The sequence below is a fragment of the Seriola dumerili genome, unplaced genomic scaffold (genome assembly GCF_002260705.1).
Source record: "Seriola dumerili isolate Sdu_G_001 unplaced genomic scaffold, Sdu_1.0 BDQW01000003.1, whole genome shotgun sequence".
Classification (NCBI taxonomy): domain Eukaryota; kingdom Metazoa; phylum Chordata; class Actinopteri; order Carangiformes; family Carangidae; genus Seriola; species Seriola dumerili.
Genome location: NW_019174258.1, coordinates 13896105 through 13918151, shown reverse-complemented (window position 1 = coordinate 13918151; position 22047 = coordinate 13896105). Strand labels below are relative to the sequence as shown.

The window sequence follows — 22047 nt, the reverse complement described above, 5'->3', positions numbered from 1 at the left end:
CACACTCATGGACTATGAATAAAGTAGAAATAACAGTTTTTATTCTTGGGCTGGAGGTTGGCACATGAATCAGCCATCAATTAAGGAAGGAATTTCATCAGAAACTCTTACTCATACCATGTAAGGCTCAGACAAAGTAGCAGCCGTTTAGCTTCACCATTCAACTGGAGTCTGTAATCTTTCTCTTTTCATAAACCACCAGGAGAAGACAAGAGGACGTTAATGTTGCCTAAACTGAAATATTGATACAAAAACAGTATTTTTGTGTTTTAGTTGGCATGGCTGTTTTCTATCATCACATTCTTATATACTGTAGTTAGTTTGGTTAATTCAAGTAATCACTGGCAGGTAAGTTTGGCATCGGGCCAATTTTTTTTCTAATCCATTAGATGGTGGGGAAGAACATAACCAAAGGCCGATTTACTTTGTTACTGTTCACATGAGTGGCGCTGTGACCCACAGTCACATATCATACGTTTCAATGTTTTACTGAACTGGTGTTATTTTTTTCATATCACACGTCTTATGTCTGCTACCTCAGAGCTCTGTCAAGCAAGCAACAGAAGCTTTGGAACTTCCTGTCAGAGTTTTCAGACTAAACACTCACAACAGTTTGAAATAAAGCACTGCTGCAAAAAAAGAAGAAAAAAAAACTTTCTTGCAGTTTCATTTTGAACTAAAGAGGAAGTGACTCTGTCAGTAACTGTTGCTGACTGCTGACGGAGATCTATTTTAGCACCAGGCGCTGTGCACTGACTACAGTGGAGCCCGCGGCCTGATCAGGCCATGTCTATCATTCACTCCCAACATGGATAAAAGTGTAATACACATTCTTAAGGTGGGGGTAGATTCTCTATTTGGACCGTCAGTCTGATATTGTAAGATTAAAAAAAAAAACAAAAAAAAGGTTATTAAATAATTTGGCGGGCCAGATATTATTGCTGGCAGGCCATCTTTGGCCCGCAGGCCGCCAGTTGCCGCCCACTGCTGTAGGTCTTCATAATCTACCCAATGTACTGGTTTTTCTAGACTTCATACGCTATTAGTGCTGTCATTTTTTATTCAAAACTTGAACTACTGTTTGTAAAAACTTCCAAATTTATCAAAGTTCAAAATTTGGTGTGTAAGTACGACAGGCTGTGCTTTGGACTTCATCCTGGAACATTCCAAACATCCGTCTGATCTATTCCAGGCACTATTGCACAATTAATAATCACTGCTGTCTTCATTAAAACAAAATGGTGGAACGGAAAATAATTGGACAAGGTCACATAAAGTTGATCTCCTTGTACTCATTAAATAGATGTAGTACTTAGCACCTATGCCAAGCTCTCCTACTGCACTGAGGCTTTAGTGATGTCCCTCACTTGTAAGTCGCTCTGGATAAAAGTGTCTGCCCAATGAATGAATGTAAACATACATGAAGTCATCATACTTTAAACTATGTCATCGTTTCAGTCTCGTCTTCGGGAAGTGAACTGAGATCATGAGAGTCAAGAAGTCTCAGCTCTTTAGTTATAAAATCATCTTGGTTTCCTTATCTGTATGTTTTAGATCAGTGTATTGCTACAGTGTCTTAAAATCAGAGGACTGTGGAAAAAAAAGAGATAAAAAGGGCTAAAAGTTCTGCACTATCCACCCAACACAGATGTGATCAGCCTCAAATGCCTTAAAGCTGAATGTCAGCACTTATAGTTATAGTTTCACTTTAAATCCACTGTGCTGCACAAGAGCCAAAACAACGAAAAACATCGAAGTGTCTTAATACTTTTTGACTTCGCTACAGTGATTACACCCCCAGGTGATTTCACACCTGCTGTGCATAGGGTGGTCGAATTAAGCTCTACACTGTTTACACAAGATCTGGTTCATTTAGACACGTGAGAATGGCTCCACCAAAATCTGGAGGAGAATAAACAGCTGCTCCCTGGCTAAGAGAGCTGTTCTCACAATGTGGCCATACCCAGAGGGGGGAATCATTCAGACTCAGAGCTGGCACAGCACAGTGGGCATTTTGTACTTGTTTTTGATCTGCTTATGGTTTCAAGTGATCCACTAACTCTGTTTTCCCTATTCTTCGCATGCACACACTTCTGCCAGCATCCAAGTGTGCCTGTGCTGGTGGTATCATGGAATTCTTTTTTTTTTTTTCTTTTGGGGGGGGGGGCTTTATTCAGACAAGGACATTGAGAGAGTGACAGGAAAGTTGGAGAGAGAGGGGATGACATGCAGCAAAGGGCCACGGGTCGGTCTTGTAACCCGGGGCCGCTGCAGTAAGGACTGAGCCTCAGTGGTACGTGCTCTACTAGTTGAGCCACAGGGACGCCCCTGGTATCATGGCGTTCTCAGTCAGGTCTTTTTAGCAACTAACTTTAGTTGACAAATGTAAATGACTGGCAACCATCAGACAATCAACAGAAGTCAGAATCTCCCTGTTACACATTGAAATGAGAAAAAGCACAAATGAAAGCTAAATTGCTCTATTTGTCCATTTTAAGTTGACTTCTCTCTAACTCACTGGTTTGAAAATGAGCCCACAATAGTCATTGTTAATCTTGCAAGACAACAACTGTAACTTTTAATCAGATTCCGATCTTTTTTTTTTGTATATAGAATTTATGTAGAGGCAAATTAATTTGCAATGCTTTCCCTATGTTTGATAACAATTACACCACTAATATAGGCCTGAGGCCTTATTTATAAAACTGTGTGTTGGATGCATACCAAAAATTTACATGCACACGAAGACAGAAAAGGTGTACCCTAAAAAGTAATCAGATCAAAACTGTGTGCTTGCATGCATCCATGCAGATTTCCCTTTATAAATCTAATCAACTTGAAAATGTGAGCACTTTCAACCATGTTCCAACCAAAACACTTTTCGATGCAGTTTTGATGATTATTTCATCAGTTAATGTGTTTGAGATGAAAAGAAATCAGGATATTCTGGGGTAATATCAGGGAAAGGCAAACCAGATTTCAGAATCTGCAACCTGACCGATCCTGGCATCATTTCGGCATTTCAGCTGTGCTGTGGTGCGTCCACAACTGTCCAGGACTGAATGTGAGCATCACACACAACAGGGTGTAAACTATGTTATGTAGATTATGTGCACTGTCATTCAAAAGGCTGTGTTGTCAATCAATCAGGTTTCGGAATGAGTTATCAACAGATAAGCCGACAAAACAACCAGGTTGACAGGAATTTCCTGTGCCTGCTTAATGTGTTGATATGGATAAAAAGATAAAGGACACTAACAGTGACCTACCTTTTGTTTGTGGGCAGCCAGATAACCATGCATTTTCTCAGGCTGGAGGAAGGACGGGCCACCGTGCACAGCGAAGCGAACATCCAGCATTCGCTCCCTCACATCTATTAGGCTAAAAATGTTGACATCATCAGGTGGAACAGAGAGCATCTCGGACAGGAAATCCACCAGCAGCTCGTAGCGGCTCCGCTGCTTCCCTCTCAGTTCAATGAATTCCTTTGCTGTGATGTCTGAGAAATACACACACACATACACACACAATTAGAACTGTAGACTGTATAGAAGTGGCCTCATTATTTCCATCCCAGTGCCTGGATAAATCCAGTTATTTTCAAACTGGGCCCGATTGCTAAGGTAAAAAATTACTTTGGAACTCTCAAGATATGTGATGATAAATGATTGAAAATGGCTCAATTATGTGACATAATTTTGTGTTTGGAAGGTTAGTTTGTGTCTATACTGTATGTCTGTTTTCAAGTGTGTGTGTATGTGTCTTTGTGTGGATTTTTTTACTATCTTCATGGGGTACAAAAAAAAAACCAGTAGCCCACTATACCTGTAGGGTCTGACAGCTTTGTGGGGAACAAAGTGCTGGATTCCAGAAAATGCTATTTTTTACTTTCACTCCACCATCACGAGGGAAATACTGTACTTTCAACTCCCCTACATTTATTTGACAGTTTTAGTCACACAAGCAAGACACTGTAAGGACTGTAACACTTCAATTCACCAAAGCATGCACCTGCGCCATACTGGGTTCCCTAGAGGAAAAAGCTGACCCTCCCAATTATCATGGTATACTTCGCACTCTGGTTTAGTGTTAGAGAAACTGTTGGCGTTAGGCATTCAGTTGTGATGGTTAAGGTAAGGGGCTAGGAAATGGATCGCCTGAATGAAGGGTCCCTACAATTTGAGTAAAACAAATTTGTGTGTGTGCGCTCATGTGTCTGAAGATAGTAATCTGCAGTTCGATTTCAATTCCTTACTGTGTCAGTTAAAGGTAATTACACTCTTGAGAATCTGTGGTTCCATTTCTAATCATAATCTGCAGGAGCCTCTTGAGAAAGAAAGAATGATATTTTGCTCATATTTTATTTCTCTGCACCAGTCCAGCAGCTGTGGTTTAGCATGTCAGAGTGGAAGTGCACAAATAAAAATAATAAACTGACTATTTGCTTTTATCAAGATTAAGAACAGGTCTCATGTATCATGGCTGAGATCAAGGCCATGGAACATCAGTCAAAAGGTTCATTCAGATTATAAGAACTTCCGGCTGATTTACCCCTGTAGTTTCTGCTCTGAGTCCATGTTTAGCATCATGTTCCACACGGACTATCAAGGTGAGATTTCCTTCTCCCTTATCTGGACCACCATGATAATTTTGAACTTGTTGTGTGTTAGCAAAGATCTGGGGCCTCTTGTACAAAGCCTTGTGTAGATTTCATACTGAAACGTAGTGTACACATGAAGCTGGGAAGCTGCATCTCAAGCTCAAACCACTGAGGAGTAATGACGTTCTAAAAGCAACATGATATTTGGGGGCGTATAGATTAATTGCTCACCAAGAAGCCACCCATTGCGCACCCCGCCAGCTTGTAGGCTGTTCCCAACCATGCTGTTTGTTAGGATAAATGAATAGTGGGCCACCTTGCCACAATATTAGTCAGTCACATATATGTTGCTGGAATGAAATGTTCTCTATTAAAATATTCATCCTCTGATGAGGAGCAATGTGTGGGCAGTCTATCCTCCAGTTACATCAGGGTAACCGGCTCTGGCTGCAAATTGTGCTTTCATGTTAGCCTGGTCAACCATATCATGTGGGAACTATATACCTGACTGACATATGGATTATCCCATCTTACAGAGCTGGCAGGCACGGCTCAAGGACGACTGGTCTGACAGTTCTCTCTGAAACCCAGTGTGGTCAGCACTTGTAAGGGAACAGGCACTCCTCACCATGTCCCTCTCCCAAGTCAAAACACAGTTCTAGGAGGATTGCTATAGGAATTCTGAAAGAATCAACGTGGCCTCTAAACACCTACTCTCTTCTAATTGTGCCATTTGCCAGGTCATCTAATAATGTCAAAGCTGCCATTGTTATCAGGGTATGTATTGCATCTTTTTGTGCATGCTCTTATGTCCACTTATTTCATTTCATACATGTGAATGCGTTATTGATTAAAATACAGCCCATGTGTCTGTGCTATGTAAATCACTTTAAAGAGTAATTGTTTTTACGTGTGGTCCAACAGACTCGTTAATGTGTCACCAATTAACTAAAACCATTCAGAACATGCATACGCCAGACATGAAACTGGCGTGGAGGAACGCAAATTCTCACGTTCATGCTTGATACATCTGACCGTGAGTGTGCAGGATGCTCTTTATGTCAGGGAATCACCAAAGTCAGTTGTCTTTAATCTTTAGGCACAATGGATGGCTGTGTAAGACTCTCGAAATCATGAGGGAGCTTGAGGAAAATCCAAAACCACCAAACCCAGTAGGCTTCATCCTATGGGGATGAATGTCAAGTAGCAGTTGAAATAATTCAGTATAGTCCAAAGTGCTGGTGGGTGTACATAGCCACAACATTCATACATAGCATTCACAGTTACTTTAATAAAATCGCTGTATTCTTTATGATGAAGAAAATGACAACAGATTCCCCTAACAGATTAATTTTTTAATGAAACACACCAACATCAAAGGAGTGTGTGTATAGAAGATGGTTCCCTCACAAAGAGAGGTTGCAGTGGGGTTTAGTCACACGTACACACAGGCACATTTGTGCATCACCCCATCAGTTGCAGCCGATTTTCTTGAACATGTCAAGAGAAAAGAAAGTGAGTGGGAGGAATGACAAATGGAGGGAGCTTTTTTTTTACCAGCCTTTTGCAATGATCTTACTTAACTCTGGTGCGTTGACAATCCTGATTGTTATATAATGTGTTCTACAAGAGAGTTTAATGTTGATTTTAAACTACAGCTTGCAAAAAGATAATCCAAAGTCAAATATTTTTGACTACAACAAGAAACAAAGACACAAAGCGAGATTCACAGCCAAGTAATGGGTTGGATTTGGGCTGTTTTGTTGCATAAAGCTTCCGGTTTGAACTGGTGTTGACTACTTTAAAATATAATATACAGAGACACTGATCTCTTTATCAATCTGTGCCCAGATGTAGCATTAGAGTAATTAGCTGAAGGATAGCATATTAAAATAACATGAGGCTTCAGCAGTCTCAGTTACCCAAATCAAGTGGGTATCTTCCAAAGCTATGGTCATTACAGTAATGAGACATGTGCCCACGTGAGTGTTGTTTTAAGACAGACTTGAGACACCCATCATTTCACTGGTTTCTCGCCAAAGAGCTGCAGTTAAAAAATTTGCCTGCTAGCTAACTCTGACAGTTCATTAATTGTCCTCATAAATAAACAAATGAAATAAAAAATGTGAGTGTAATCTTTATCATGAGGACCAATCCAAAGGACAATCAACACTGCCCCACGTGACAAAAATGTCTTCATAAGCGACACCCTGAGACTTTTTCTCAGAGATAGAAGTATAAGAAGACTCACACATATACAGCGGGATCCAAAAGTCTGAAACCACTTTCCCAATGGGAAAGAGGTCTCAGACTTTTTGACCCCACTGTATACAAAAAAAGGGTAGGCAGGGTGATTAGGCTTGTGAGTGTGTAGAGGGAGACAGCCTTGGCATCAAGAGACAAGACAGGGGGCTCTGAACAGGCTCAGCGGATACAGCATGAGGGATCGAGGCTAATGTCAACTCCCATCAGTCAGTCCGGCGGGAGAAGCAAGGACACCGGCAGACAGAGAGACAGTAGGAGGGATGGGGGCTGGGGTAGAGGGTAGTAACTCCTAACGCAGAGTGGCAGCCTTTGCACCTGGCTTTGATCCAACCTCACAATTCACTACTGCTTTCTCCTTCCCACAGGCTTCATCAGAGTCGGGTGTCAAGGCAGTAGTGCACAGAAGCGCTCCAGCCTGTAGGCTTGTGATTTCACACAAATAGGCGCAAAAAAAAAAAAAAAAAAGAGGGTTAAATATCCTACCCATGTAGCAGTGTACTGTTGACAAGACTGAGACAAATAAGTGAGAAACACTACTCAAACATCACAGTTAGGGACGGGTATCGTTAAGATTTTAACGGCACTTCTAGTTTTATCGATACCACTTACCAATCCGGTACTTTAACTGTACTTTTTGGCTAATGTTTACTTTTCATCATTTACCAATGTTCGTATAATGTAGTTAACTCTGTGTGTGGGCTCCAGGCTGCAGCATACAAAACACACCTGGCACAATGACGGATGAACTACGAGCTATTCGGCCACAAAACTGTACATTTCTCCGTCTGTATGTGACGTACTTTCACTGGATGTTTCCACAGATCGCTCATGTTTCCGCTTTTACTGAACTGAAAAGACTGAGCCACACTTCAACGTTCACGTTTAGCTTTCTCCTCTATAGACGCTAAGAGTCTGTGTCTGCGTCTGCTGCACAGTGCTCCAGCATATGACACAAAACTCCCCCCGCCCCTCACACACAGGCTCAGAGAGGGAGACAGCGAAAATGCATCATTCATAGACAATTGTCTTAATCAGAAATGGAGTTGGTGAGATAATAAAAAGGAAACCTATTTTCTTAATTTTTCAAGTACCGAAAGCAGAACCAATAACATCAGAGTTTATCGATACTCCGGTCTTTAAAAATTGAGCCCTGGTGCTCGTTCAATACCGGGTTTCGGTATCCATTCCTAATCATGGACTTTGTGCAGTTTGTTGTGGCTCTGCCTGACAAAGGCCTAAGCACGACCAAAACACAGTGGATCAATTTTTAAAAGTGTTTTTTTGGACAAAGCAAAGACTCATGAAGTCTTGAAAACTACCATGTGATATTTTTTCGAAAAGGAACCAAACATGCAACATGTTTCCACAAAAGAGAAACTGAAGAGAGGTTACTCTGTCTTCACTGAAAGACAACTGACGACACTTCCCATGAAACTCTCCTCAGAAATACATTTTTACTTAAGAAGTAACCAGGAGATCAATTAAAAGTAGAGAAAGTATATTAATTTCAAATAGCTATTTTTAAAAGAAGAATAACTAAATAAACCATTCAAAAACAAAAGATAAAACAAAACTGTAAATAAAAGTAAGGACTGAATTATCTTGGCTATTCTGAGATGTGTTAGCTTTCTGTAACATGCCATATAAAGACAACACAAGTAGCTAATGAAGCTGCTAACAACACATTGTTCATTAGCATAATTATGTACAGCACCATGGCAGATGGCAGTTAGCTACAACATAAATCTCACCTGCCTGAATTCAGTATTCAGTGTGCATTGTCTTCTTGAAAGAGACGCTACAGTTCATGAATGACTTCATTTTCTCATGTGATGCATGTTGAGAACCACCTGCAGTGCTGTGGTTTTAAACCAATATTTATCAGGACTCCATTCAATAACTGAAGCAACAAATGGGGGGGGGGGGGGGGGGGCCCCAATGGGGGGGGGAGTCTTGACTTGAATCAGACAAGATCACTGACTTCAATCTCCTTCAAGCAATACACGAAAAGAGTGAAAGAAGCTGTTGTTGTAAATTGAAAATCGATGCACTGTTGGTCAGACAAAGCTAGCAATGTAAGAATGCAAGGTTGAGGTCTGGAGAAATGTGATGGGCATTTGTATTTAGTATTTCATTGAGTAAAGTGACAAATATGATTGATCGGGTCGAGGGGTACACCAGCGAATCAGTGATGTACTCGATAAAGTTGGAGAACTTAAACACAGCGGAGCTTATAATATTGCTATTTTTAACTACTGCATCAAACTGGATCCTCTACCTGGTAAACGCCCAATCTTTCAAACAACCGCATGTAATGTGTTACATTGGCTTTCTATTGTGAATGTTGGTTCTTCAAGCCTAAGGAGAGATAACCTGCTGACATCATCAGCTTATTTTCTCCAAAAATACTGTTAATACTGTTGAAAATACTGATGTTCCACTCACGCCTCCAGGGTGACCAGAGAGCTGACTTTGATGTGCAAAATCATTGGACCGCACCTTTAATTCTTAATGAAAATAATGACTGGTTGCAGTCATAATCCAATGCTGAAAGTGGATGCGGCGCACATCGACATCCACGGGGGCAGCACCCGGGGGAAAAGATGTTTAAAGGAAGGTGAGCAAAGTCCTAGGAATCTTTTTTTTGGGGCTTTTTGTGCCTTCAATGGAGAGGACAGTAGAGAGACAGGAAATGGGGAAGCAGAGAGAGGGGGAATGACACACAGGAAAGGGCCATCTGAAGCGGGAATTGAACCGGGGGCCAGCTGCAGCGAGGACTGTAGCCTCTATATATGGGGCGGCTGCGTAACCCACTGCGCTACATGACATCCCAGTCCTAGGAATCTTATATATATGCAATCTCTGCAGTCGAAAACTAAGATTTATGTATATATATATATATATATATTTTTTTTTTTCCTATTTATTTATTTATTTTAATTTCTACATATTGATCCCATAATGCACACACCTCAGAGGGCAGACAAATGTAAACTGAGAGGTGGAGGATATTTAGGTAGCGCCTCAGCACTGCATCTTCTCTTAAAGGGCAATCTCTTGGCAGGCGCAGTTTATAAAGTCCCTCTCCCTTCATCATGTAGCACAAACTGTGTATGCAGTGTATGTACTCATCATGTGCCTCTTACTGTACATTCCCCTGAGCACTATGCATTTCACTCTAAGCTTTACGTGGACATTTCAAGGACTTTTTGTTTACCACATTTCTTACCTTTCCATCAATATCGAGAAAGAGCGAGGGATAGTGAGGGAGAGGGAGGGAGGGAGCCTTAATCCCAGCAAGGCAGATTTAACTAGTGCTTTCTTTGTGTATCCTTATTGCATTCCACATTTGTTCTTGAAATGGGATTTAGAATGTCAAGGAGGGTGTAAGTAATGCTATAAGTAGAATATTTTCATAATCCCCTAGACTGAGAATCAATGAGACTGTTTACACCAAAGCTCCACATGGAAAAATAAAATCCTGGAAATAGCTTCTGTTACATATCCTCTGCACTCACCTCTGTTTTGTTGGCTTTCCTACACCTCAGGATGATCTCAGAGTCATTAATCCTGCATTTTGCTTTGAACCCTCAAACTTCCACATTTTGTAAGTTTGTTCATCGCTGAACAGTAGGTCAAATGCATTTGAGCGATTTTGACACTGCATTCACAGCAGTGGATGACATCCGTGCTCTCTAGCTCAAATTAAGTCCTTGTGTAAGGGTGGTTTAAATCAATACACTCTGCAGGTAACAGCCTTTTGAGGACAGTGGAGCCATTAAAAAAATCCTCAATGAAGTGACCACCCCACAGTCATACGACGTGAACAAACCTAACCTTATTATGCTAAATTAAACAGATAAAGAATACAAGCGTGAATCACAAAAAAAAAAAAAAAAATGAAGAGCTGCTTAATTGGGCAATTCTTTCACATTGATTTCCATTATTCATTTTAAACACACATTTGCTCGTCTGCTTTTTGTGCATGGATTCATTTCCCTTGCACAAATATTGGAATGTGAGCACCAGCTGTTCTCCACCATGCTGTCTCTGCGTTTGATGCACATTAATTTACCTCAGCCCTGTTTTCAGAATGACAAGCAAATCCTTTTATCTACATATGAGGCTTGACTCTCCCTTACACATCCTTCCTTTTCCTTTCCTTCTTTCTTTCCTCTCCTCTCCACCCGTCTTTGGAGTGCACCTTCTCCCACCCCCACCACCACCACCCCCTTCTTCTATTTCAATATCTCTGAAATCATAAAAATCCTTCAGCCATGTCCCATTTCTCCAGAGTGAATTTAATTCTGAGAAGACAGCCGATGTGCTGTACATCAGGTAATGATGGATGCTGCTCAACATGTGGGGAGAATGTGCTGGTTGAGCAAAAGCTCTTGACTAATTATTTTGCCAGCATAAGTAATGGAAACAGGCTTTTCTGTGAGTGTACCGACGGCAAGCGAGAACCCAAGAGTCGTGGAGAGGGATTTATAATGGGTGTAATCTTTTGCTAAGGAAACATCTTTAACTGAGAGTGTGACAGTCCTTTGAAACACTGCAAGCAAATAGAGCAAACAGTAATCAGAGCTCATTAATTTTCTGTGACTGCAGACAAGTCTCCAAATAATGAGCATGTTCTCAGACTCTCCCTTGCCAGCAGTACTGATTTCAGCAGAGTTTTAATTTTTTAGGTAAAGCTGATTTTTATCAGCTAATCACAAATTGGTATTGGTTGGAGGTCCTACCTGCTCCTGTAATAGCATAAATGTCACAGGTCATTAATCAAAAGGACAGCAGGCGGAGAGGCTGCAGGTGATGTTTGCCGCAGCTGGTTAAAGTGTGCTTGGAAGGCAAAGGGGTCAAACATTGTTGGCATGAATGTCAAAACAAAGCTGATACCCAGGAGCAGTAAATAACAGCCCCAAAGCTCAACTGAAATTATGAGTCAAGGACAGTTTTTTTTTTGTGTGTGTGTATGTGGACCTGGAGGTATCAGGCTTTACAGTGTCAGTCTTTATGATGAGAAAGATCAGTCTCATAATAAGTTATTACACTCCTGTGGAATGTTCACAACTATAACTGTATTGCCATTTACAGCACACAATACCTGTACTGTCAAGACATCCACTTACGACAGGAAGTATGAGTGACTCTGACAAATGATTGGTGGACTGTGTTAACACCAAGAACTCTGATGGAAATAAGACTTTACTGGTCTGAGAAAACTTGAGGTGTTGTGTACAAATTTATCAGAAGGTTGTAAATAATCCAGACAAAATAATCCAAAATTCTAACTAAAGGTCAACTGACTAGCTTTTTGTAGAGCTTTCAACCACATCATGGAATACGGGGGTTCTCAGGTCAAATTATAACAACTATGTGTGGAACATCAGTCACATGATAAGACGCAGACGATCTCATCCACAAACTGGAGCGGTCTATGACATCACACTCAATTTAACGTCGGTGAAACAGCAAGGATCCTGCACAAGGGACTGAAAACACACAACATCAGCTGTGTGTGAACACCTGAGGGGTCAAAGGTCATTGACCAAGAGTCAGTGGACAAATAGAGAAGATCAAGTGAGACATTCACATGTGGCATCAGAGACTGGTGTGTGTGTGTGTCTGCGTAGGTTTGTAGGTCAGTCTTACCTGCCAGGCGGAGAGACCCTGAGTTGTAGATGGCCTCGTCTCGCAGCTCCCTCACATGCACGGTGACAGTGGAGACAGCATCCGGCCAGATTCCATCGGACACACGGACCTGGAACTGATAGGTGCCGGGTGGGGCGTTCTCCTTGATGATCAGGAAACCTGTTCGCTTGTTCAGGATGAAGTAACTATGGGAAAGAAAGAAAACACACAGACACGCAACATTTTAATGCCTTAGTTCTAATTCACACAAGCTGAGCCCACTACAGGGTGAATACGTTTAATCTCTCACCCTCATTGAAAATCTGGCTTTTACTTGTTCAGACAAGCAACCTGATCAGCCCACAAAGCAAGTCACTAACCACTGTCACTAAATAGAAACTTCCCACACAAAAGTTCCTTTAAGAAGAATTTACTAATAACAAGCAAGACTGAAGCATTCTGGGATGGCTGCTGTCTTTCAAGTTGCTGCCTCATGTGCTGGTCTCCTCGCTACAGCAGGCTGGACCACAATGTGACCAGGGTCCAAGACTGGCCGGTGTGATTGAAAAATCTAGTTTGAGCACAAGAGAACGACGTAATCAGATAAGTGGAAAGACATGCTCAGTATGACTGCATGCTTATTGTCTATAGGGGCTCTTGGTCAGCTCACCATAGTGTGCACTGAGCAGAATTCTAGTCTAAGAGGAAAAACCCATACAGCTCTGCCTGTGTTCATAGAACTATAAATATCACACAGTCATCATTAAATACCAGCTCAGTATCCCTAGGATTTACTTCCGTGTTGGATGTTTCCATACCTCAAGATTTGCATCCAATGCACGGCCAGTAAAGGAAGTTCCCTGCCCTTAATATAGTGAGGTCAAAAGTTAAGGTGCGGAAGTCAAGTAGTGACTTAAACTTTAATGCAAGAGATTGGAGAATGGTGCCACATTACAAAATTGCAATTAATGGTTGTCTTTTAATCGCAGTTTATTTGCCATAAACACAATCTGTGTGTAGTTGCCACATTTGCTCCTATACAGTGGGAATCTGGGATAATCTGGAATTTAGCAGAATCTTCCAACATCACTGTTCTTCTCTGGAGACTGGATTTCTAAATACAGTGTCTGATCATTATGTGCTTCCAAACTTATACTTGCTGCTGACAACCACAAACTTTCTGTAAGCAAAGCAGCAGCATGTAAACAACAGAAAACTATCTCACTAATTAAATCTGACATCCTCATAAAAATGCATTTTAAACATTTTAGTATCCAACAAAAGTCTTGACAAAAATGTTGCAGACCCTGACGGGACACACGGGAGACAATGTCACTCTAGACTGGGATCCAGGTTTAACTTAAGGACACAATGCATTTATACATATTATGTATCATTTAGAAAAGAAAGATTAATTATCCTTAACAATTTTATCTACCAAGCTACATTGGGGTCCAAAAGTCTGAAACCATGTTCCCATCCTCTACATAGAAGTTAGGCTCCACACCGTAGCAGACAGATGAAGACAGAAGAGTACAAAAATGTGTTTTACTCAGTGTATTCCTGTTTACTCTGTTTTCTGCTAATTACTGGGACAGTAATAGAAAGTGAGCAGAGATGATACATTAGGGAGTAATAGGCACAAAGACATACGAAGAAACAATTTCACTTGTCTACATGCTCCCCTGTACAGTAAATGAGTTCATTCAAGTTTAATTAGAGAGGGGAGAACCTTGGCAAATCAAATAATAAACCACTTGAAGAGACAAGGGCCACATGAATTCTCATTTTACAGCACATGCTGTCTGGGTAGATTATGTCTTAGGTCTAAGCGCTTAGTTCCAGCTTTCACATCACTGAAAGACAATTTTACATTTTTAATAAAACTACCAATATTTTCCTATTTGGTCCTTCACAATCTCCTGAAGCACGTGTTTATTGACATTTACTACTTATATTAATGGCCACTTCTCCTCCAGTAAAAACACTTGCAGTAAAAAGTATTATACAAGATGCACTGATGTCCTAAGTCAAAACACAACTGTCCTTTCTGCACCGTGCAACACGGTAGTTACAGCAACAAGCAACAATACAACCTCTTGATCCAAAGCACCAAGATTAATAGCTACATTCACAGTAACAGCTTTATGGTTGATTTGATGCACTGAAATGAAAATATATAAAACAAACCAGAAGAAGCTATCACAGGCTCCATTTTCTGAAAAGCCAGAACAGCAGTGATAAGACAAGGTGTTCTGAACTCAGGTTTGAAACACAGAGAGCTGTCATAAAATGTTAATGCCTTGTACTCAGAGAGAGAGACAAAACAAAAGTTTGTCATTTTGAGTTCAGCTCAGTTTAGAAGATGAGAACTAAGGTGTTGTTGGGTGCAGGAAAACACAGGAGGGGATGGAATGAGGAAATTAGTTATCAGCCTCAGGAGGATTATCGGACAGACTGATGAGGGGGTGGTAAAAGAATACGGTAAAAGGATGGAAAAGAATAGAAGAACACACTTCAGAGTTATCAGGCTGATTTAATGAGGGTGTAGTGGCTTAACCAATACATCAAGAAGGCAGTTTGGTGGTTGATTGCTGACCACACAGCCAACAAGGAATTGGGCTTACAATCATCAAATCGCATAAAGTTAAAGCAAAAAAAAATGTGATAAAATCTGTTTTGAGACATTAGTGACAAATGCAAAAAGGTCATTATGAGTCAGCAAAAAAATTCAGCAAATAGCAGCAAAAGATAACAGTTTATATTCTGCAAAGTTTGAGGGGCTTCCATAATAGCTACAACTCTCCAGAAATAATCACAATGCAACAAATCTCTGGCCTCCCTGACAGACATTTAACTCTGTTGCTTTGCATTATTTAAACTAAATCGATCACTGCAACAAAACGTTTGATGCAGACACAACTGTCCACGAGATTAGCTGGAAAATGTAACACGGCTCACGGCATGAAAGCAATGTGAAATCAGGTTCATTTAACAGGACGTAGATCATTTGAAGTGGTAAATGTACATCAGCTGTCGTCAGCAATGTTTAAGCTTTTGAGTTCAAACAAATAAAAGTACACAAGAGTATTTTACTGACTTCCATCTCTGTACTTCCTCTTGCACCATTGCCTGCTGAGTGAATCTGTCTTAAAGATGAAGAAAAACCAATTCTTTCAATAAAAAAAAAAAAAAAAAAAATGTTGTTGTTGGTTCTACATAAAAACCTGCACATAGAAACTCAAACATAAGAGAAGATATAGTGTATATTGCTTCACTGACTAACAACCTTATGGACCACGTCATTAACCAAAAACCATATGATTTAACTATAACAGGTTATTAGACATCTCTTGGACAGAGCAAGTAACAACTATCACAGGCACCTGCTGATTAGAAAACATTGACACATAAAATGAATTTGGACATTTATGGCAATTTTAGTTTACCCATGTGTGCAGATGCCCTAAGTCTATGTTTTAGGCTTTTGGGTGAAAATTGTTGCATTTTCACATACACATCTGACATAGAGCAGTTTTCTTTTTTCTTGTCTCATAGGTCTAAAATGTGAAGGATCCAGCATGTACGCCTCATGAAGAGTCCTGCGTTTCCTCTTTGTAGATTGGCTGACGCTACTTCAGGATTAGGGCAGGTGCACATTATAAGTCCGGTCGCCTTGTATCCTGCCGAAGTGTCCTCCCCCTGCCGGCCTGCGCTCACATTGCAGTTTAACCATAAACAGCAACACTAATCAATCGTTATTAGGACCCGTCCAGTTTTACTCCACAAATCATTTCCCAGGGATCAGTCGTTTTACGAGGAGGCGGAGGAAGTTATCCGCTGGCCCGGGTCGGACCTACATGGCTGATTAGCTGCAAGGAGGTATCACTCTGTTGGAAACTTTGGGGACTGAAACAGCCAAGACAGAATAACCATGGACTGTGACAGTATTGACTCAGTGGGTGGATGTTACACTTTGCCCTGTAAATTGAATGGTTGGGTTGAGGCATTGGCACTGTATATATTGCACTCTTATTGATTTTGGCACTGGTATGCTCAATACACTGTGGCTATTGCTCAGAATTGATGGTGTTAAGTGTTATTCTGCTGGTTTGTTGCTTACTATGGCGTTTGGCTGATGTATACCCGGGGAGTGAGGAAATTTACAGAATCCTCTTTAGGGTTTGACCGGGTTTCATAAATATTTGTCAGTCTGACTGGCACCTCTACTCCCCAGAAAATCGCTATAAGTTATATAGGCTATGCCTTATTGCCTTATTTTAAGTAGACAGCGTCCACTTGTTTACAGTAAACGATACTGACTGTTTACAATGAGTTGTTACGTTAATTTATTGCCAGCAGTTATTCCATTAACAACATACTTTATGGCTAATGAGTTGAAAGAGTAGAGAGTCTTTAATTAAGGACAATACGACAAAAATCTGTGCAGTATTGAGTTAGCTTTATGCTAATACCGTCCTGTTCCGGGACTCTGTTGTTAACGTTAGCGAACTCAGAATCATAACGTGAGTTCAGTCAGTATAATTGGCCTAATCTTCACCAACAATCTTTATAGCTATTATTCCAGTTTGTTAAAATATTTCTCTACGAAGAGGAAGACACCTGATGATGAAGACAACAACCAGGTAAGTTAATGTTAATTAAGATTGGGACGGGCTCATTAAGTTTGTGAAGGGAAAGACAGGCTAAATCTCGAGGTTTTACAATAGGCTATGTAACGTTAGTGGTGGCATCATGGTTGCTACTGAGCATTAATGGGCCACCTCTTGGAGAATTACTTTATGACCGAGCCTTAGGTGTTCTTAAAAAAAGAAAAACTAGAAAAATTAAATGCACTCAGCAAGGCTGCAAGCTTTGCCACTGAGGCAAATGTTCCTCAGGCTGTAAGCAATTGGTCGGAGCGGTGTATTGTGTGTAAAGTAGAGGTTAATCAATATATTCCAGTTTGTGTTGGAGTGAAGTGTCAGTTTATTTCAATGTAATACCTTTTGATATTCCGTCTTACCACTTAGGCAGGTAATATGTTTGTAATATGTAACTGGCCTGCCCCCCGCTGTTTTATAGATCTAAATTCTAAGGCAAACACTGGAGTCACATTATTTACCTTGGCACATGTCCTTCAAAGACGTACGTCTTGTTGTCCCAGTCATCAGGGTCAGGAGAGTAAACCTTTCCAAGCACTGTGGTTGGCATACGGCCTAATGACAGAAAACACATCAGTTTATTAGTTTACAGTTTAAATGATGATTAGCTCCGTGCATATAAAGTGTAGTCTGTATGTTATCTATACAGCAGCAAGGGACACCATGCACAGCTCTATACTGGCCTCCCATTTATTCCTTTAGCCTTTCTGCATGTGTACTTCATTGCATATTGTGTTTAAGTGTGTGTCGGATGTGTTATGCATGTACTCTGCATATTTCAGGCTTCATTCAACATTTCCTTTCAGCAGAACTCATAAGTGGCTGGCATAGGGAGAGGGAAAGGCATAACAGAAGTGCTGTTTGAATGCACATTGATTACAATCACGTAGAACTGTTGCTGCCATCTCTCAATTATCCCAAGGGTTCCCTTCAGACCCTGGCATGTTGAAATCTAGCCTCTTTGTCTTTTTCAGAAAGTTAGGAGGAAAAAGTTACACACCACTAAAACAAATAGTTAGCCTTTTTGGTTTTCAATGGTAAAAAAAATGACACTGCTATACTATTTGTCTGTTAATTTAGGTGCAAAAAGCATGACTAGTGACAAAAAACAGAGAAGTAATAAGTCCTTGTTCATCTTCTAGAGTTGCCGGAATATCAACAAAACAATGTGCTTTCGGTCCAATACAATCTTATTATGTGCAGGCTATTTGTGACACAAAATCTGAGATTCATTGTAATCTAAGCCTAGTTAGTCTAGTATGTGGTTTGTTTGGGATCTTTACACCAAACATGCCGATGAGAAAAAATGTTGCCGTGATTAACTGGATGTCAAAATCGAGCTGTGGCTTGCCTTTGTGATCTCCAGAATAGCACCATGGGAGTCATTCTGATTTAACACCAATCATGCAAACTGTGACAATGTGGTGAGAATGAGTTGGTTGAGGGAGAGGTGAAAAACTAAATAAAAATGTTTTGTGTGTGTTAATTACTGAACACTGATTAGGAATTAATTTGTTTGCAGTATGAGTTTCATCTAGAGAGAAAATTACCTAAAGTCCAAAATGTGAATGAAAATTGCTTTTTTTTTTTTTTCTTTTCATCAGTTAGACACATGTTCCTATAATGTCCAGGGGCCAGTTTGCACAAAACACCTTGAGTTAAGATTGTCTTTAAATTCTGAGTTAAGGTTTCCTTAAAATAAAAACAGTTACACAAAACACCTGTCTATCTTAACTGCAACAGGGTCAAGTTTATGGCAATAAATGAGGAGTGTTCGGAACCTTTAACCAAGAGGAACTGATTTTACGTTACAGATTTGACAGGCAGTCAGTTTATGATTTGGCCGATCGTCTAGAATTGGATTTGTCTACTTTCTCCAGCTTACTAACAGCTCAACGGTTTTATGCCACATGATCTTTCTGCTCACATACAGTCGAGGTATTTCATGTCCACAGATCAGCAGTGCGCCAGGTAACTCAGTTTAACCGCTCTGACCGTCTGCTGAACACCATGGTGATGTTCCCGTCAAAACAACACGAGGATTCCCAAAAGTAATAACAGGTATTACAAGTGCTAATGGTAGCAAATCAACGGTATCCATGGAAGGAACCAACGAAGGAGCCTTTTAAGAGATTTTTTGAAACACCCTTAAGTAATTCCCTCAGCTAAGGAGAAATTAAACCTTAACTGCCGTACTTAAGAAGAAAACTGAAGGTGTTTTATGCAACTGGCCCCAGAGTCTCATCACTTGTCTCTGAACACTACATCCTAAAGTTGGAGATAACCTTCTCACCCCGGTGACTATTGATGAAAATCTTCTTCTCCCCTGCCACGTGTGCGTGATCGTTCTGGTCACCGATGGTTACCGTCAGGGTGCTGGTCACTGTTTTGGGTGGACGGCCACTGTCGCTCATAATAATAGGAATGAGGAACTCTTTCTGGCGCTCGCGGTCAAACATTCTCAGGGCTGTCAGTGTGGCAGTGCCGTTTAGGTTGTCCTGGAGGTAGAAATCGTTGCTGTGGCGATACTCGGAGGGGATGGTGAAGTGAAAGGGCGGACCGTTCTCGGGAGAGTCCTGGTCCACAGCTCGGAGGAGGGTCGATGTTTGGTTCAACCTTACTACCTAAACAAGGAGGGAGAGCATGAGGCGTTGGATTTTTTCATCCATGCCACTAATAAACAATAATTCTCCTTAGCTTAAAAGTGCACTATGCATTCCTGCATGACGTCACTTCTGTTGACGTTTGAAGTAAATACCAAACAAAACAGAGCAAGCTCGCCCCTCCCCCCCATGTTTGCATCTGCCGGTGGAGTTCTCGTCACCTTTGAATCGATTCCCCAATATAAATGCGGGTCTTCGTTCGTTCCTTCTCCATTTCTCTCCTCCTCGCCGTATATTCATCCAAACGTCTTTTCTTTGCTCGTGTCCGTGCCTCGGCCATTTCCCAAAATACATCGTCGAGTCGTTAGACCTAGTTCATGGCGCCGTCCAGCTATCTACTCTCAGATACTCACGCTACTCCATCAACTCTGCTCACTGCCTCCCCCATATGTGCATGCGCACTAACCCCCACCCCCTCCCCCAACCATCTTGTCGGTGATTGGCTGGAACGTGGTTTGTTATGTTTCGGGGCACAGCCTGTGCCCCTAGTGTTTGTTTGCCGTTTGTGACGCCTGTGTTGTCTCCAGAGACTGCGCTTTTTCACAGTGTATTCAGGGGGCAGGCAGCTAGCGGATCAAGGGGAGATGCCTATGATTTGAGACAAAAACAAAATCGCGCTGAAACCATGCAGGAATGCATAGTGCACCTTTAACTTCCTTATTTTCACAAACTCATTGCATTAATATCAGTATGTCACATGTTTCCTGAGTTCAAACCCAGTCAAGCCTACCTGTGGTCCAGCCACATTCTCAAATACTATCGGGGAGTACGCGGCCTCAAACTCTGGTCCATTATCATTCACATCCAATAGAGGCAGCTGGACCGTGGCGCTGCCGGTTAGAGGTGGAAGCCCATGATCGGTCGCTATGACAACCAAGTGATGCTGGGGTACCCTCTCCCGATCCAGAGGCCGGGCCACAGAGAGCACCCCGGACTGGTCAATGGTGAACAGCCCCTCGGGATCGGAGTCCTCTGACAGGCTGTAGGTGATGTCACGGTTCTGGCCTGAATCAGAGTCGCTGGCCACCAAACGTGCCACACTGGTTCCCACGGTGATGTCCTCGGGCAGCGGGGCGAGTGACAGGAAGTGTGGAATGAAGACAGGAGCGTGGTCATTGTAGTCCTCCACCTCCACCACACAGTGCAGAAGGCTGGAAAAGTCGAGGTCTTCAACCTGAAACGGGAACCACATCCGGTCTCAAATGTCACACAAGTGCGGTACAGACAAGATTGTAAGTTTCGTCCAAAACAGATTTCTAATGTTGTGCATTGTCAGCAGTTGGAAGTTATAATATCAAACAAAATAAGAGTCAAATACAAATTACCGAAACAGTAGTGATCAAACCCTAGGCTATAAAGCAGTGTCACACCATCCACATTTGTGTTGTGCTGATATGTGTGTAACAGATTTTTATATCACCTTTGGAATTTCAAGTTATTTTCAAACAGCAACCTCTCACTGCACCCAATATGAAAAGTTACCTGGCGGAGCTTTAAAGTCCCTGTCTGTAACTGATATATGAAACTTTGTGTTTAATTGGCTTTACAGAACTTCTCTTCTCTTCTCAACATTTTTTGTCTTAACTTTTGACTGAGAGGATGACAGGTTGCTTTGAGGGATTTATGGGCGATGAAGAAAAACAACCAACTTTGAGATCACTGCTTAGGGAAATTCTCAAAACCTTTGCCATTTTTTTTTTTCTATCAGTTGCAACAATTCCCAAAACCTTGCAGGAACAAACTGTATGTGAAAGTACACAGCTTTAAGATGCCTACTACAAATCCATTTTATATTTTCAACACTACAACAGCAGGCACCACAGCATCATTCATCCTCTGGCTTCTGTCAGTCTTGACTCAGACTCTATTTTTTCTACATCCTCTTCACACATGCTGCGTACCCCTCACTGAAGGTTTCTTTCACAAAAATCATATTAGAGACAGAGAGACATGATACAGACGCTGAATCAAAGTGCAAGGCTGCGTGGTTGCACGGGGCTTTTGGAACAGCTTCTATATACCTTCAGGGTGAGGTTGAACCTCTGCTCGCTGTGTCGTTCATAGTCCAGACGTTTCTTAAGCCTTAGGGTGCCGCGCTGCTCCTGCTTGTGACTGACCATGTAGAACTTCTGCTCTTGGTCTCCAGACACAACACTGAAGGTGAGCTGGGCGTTTTCTCCAGTATCTCTGTCCTCGGCAGCAAGCTCCAATACCTGAAAGA

General features: G+C 41.4%; 1 protein-coding gene across 1 annotated transcript in view; it reads right to left on the bottom strand.

Moving 5' to 3' along the window:
• The window catches only part of LOC111219349 (neural-cadherin-like), a 319768-nt gene that overhangs the window by 119702 nt on the left and 178019 nt on the right, over positions 1 to 22047 (bottom strand). Inside the window, exons 20-25 of the mRNA XM_022741986.1 lie at positions 21848 to 22039; positions 20557 to 21000; positions 19457 to 19787; positions 17625 to 17718; positions 12521 to 12705; positions 3270 to 3499 (exon numbers count right to left, since the gene is read on the bottom strand). Of these exons, the coding sequence (XP_022597707.1) occupies positions 3270 to 3499; positions 12521 to 12705; positions 17625 to 17718; positions 19457 to 19787; positions 20557 to 21000; positions 21848 to 22039 (1476 nt within the window). The remainder of the gene's footprint in view (positions 1 to 3269; positions 3500 to 12520; positions 12706 to 17624; positions 17719 to 19456; positions 19788 to 20556; positions 21001 to 21847; positions 22040 to 22047) is intronic.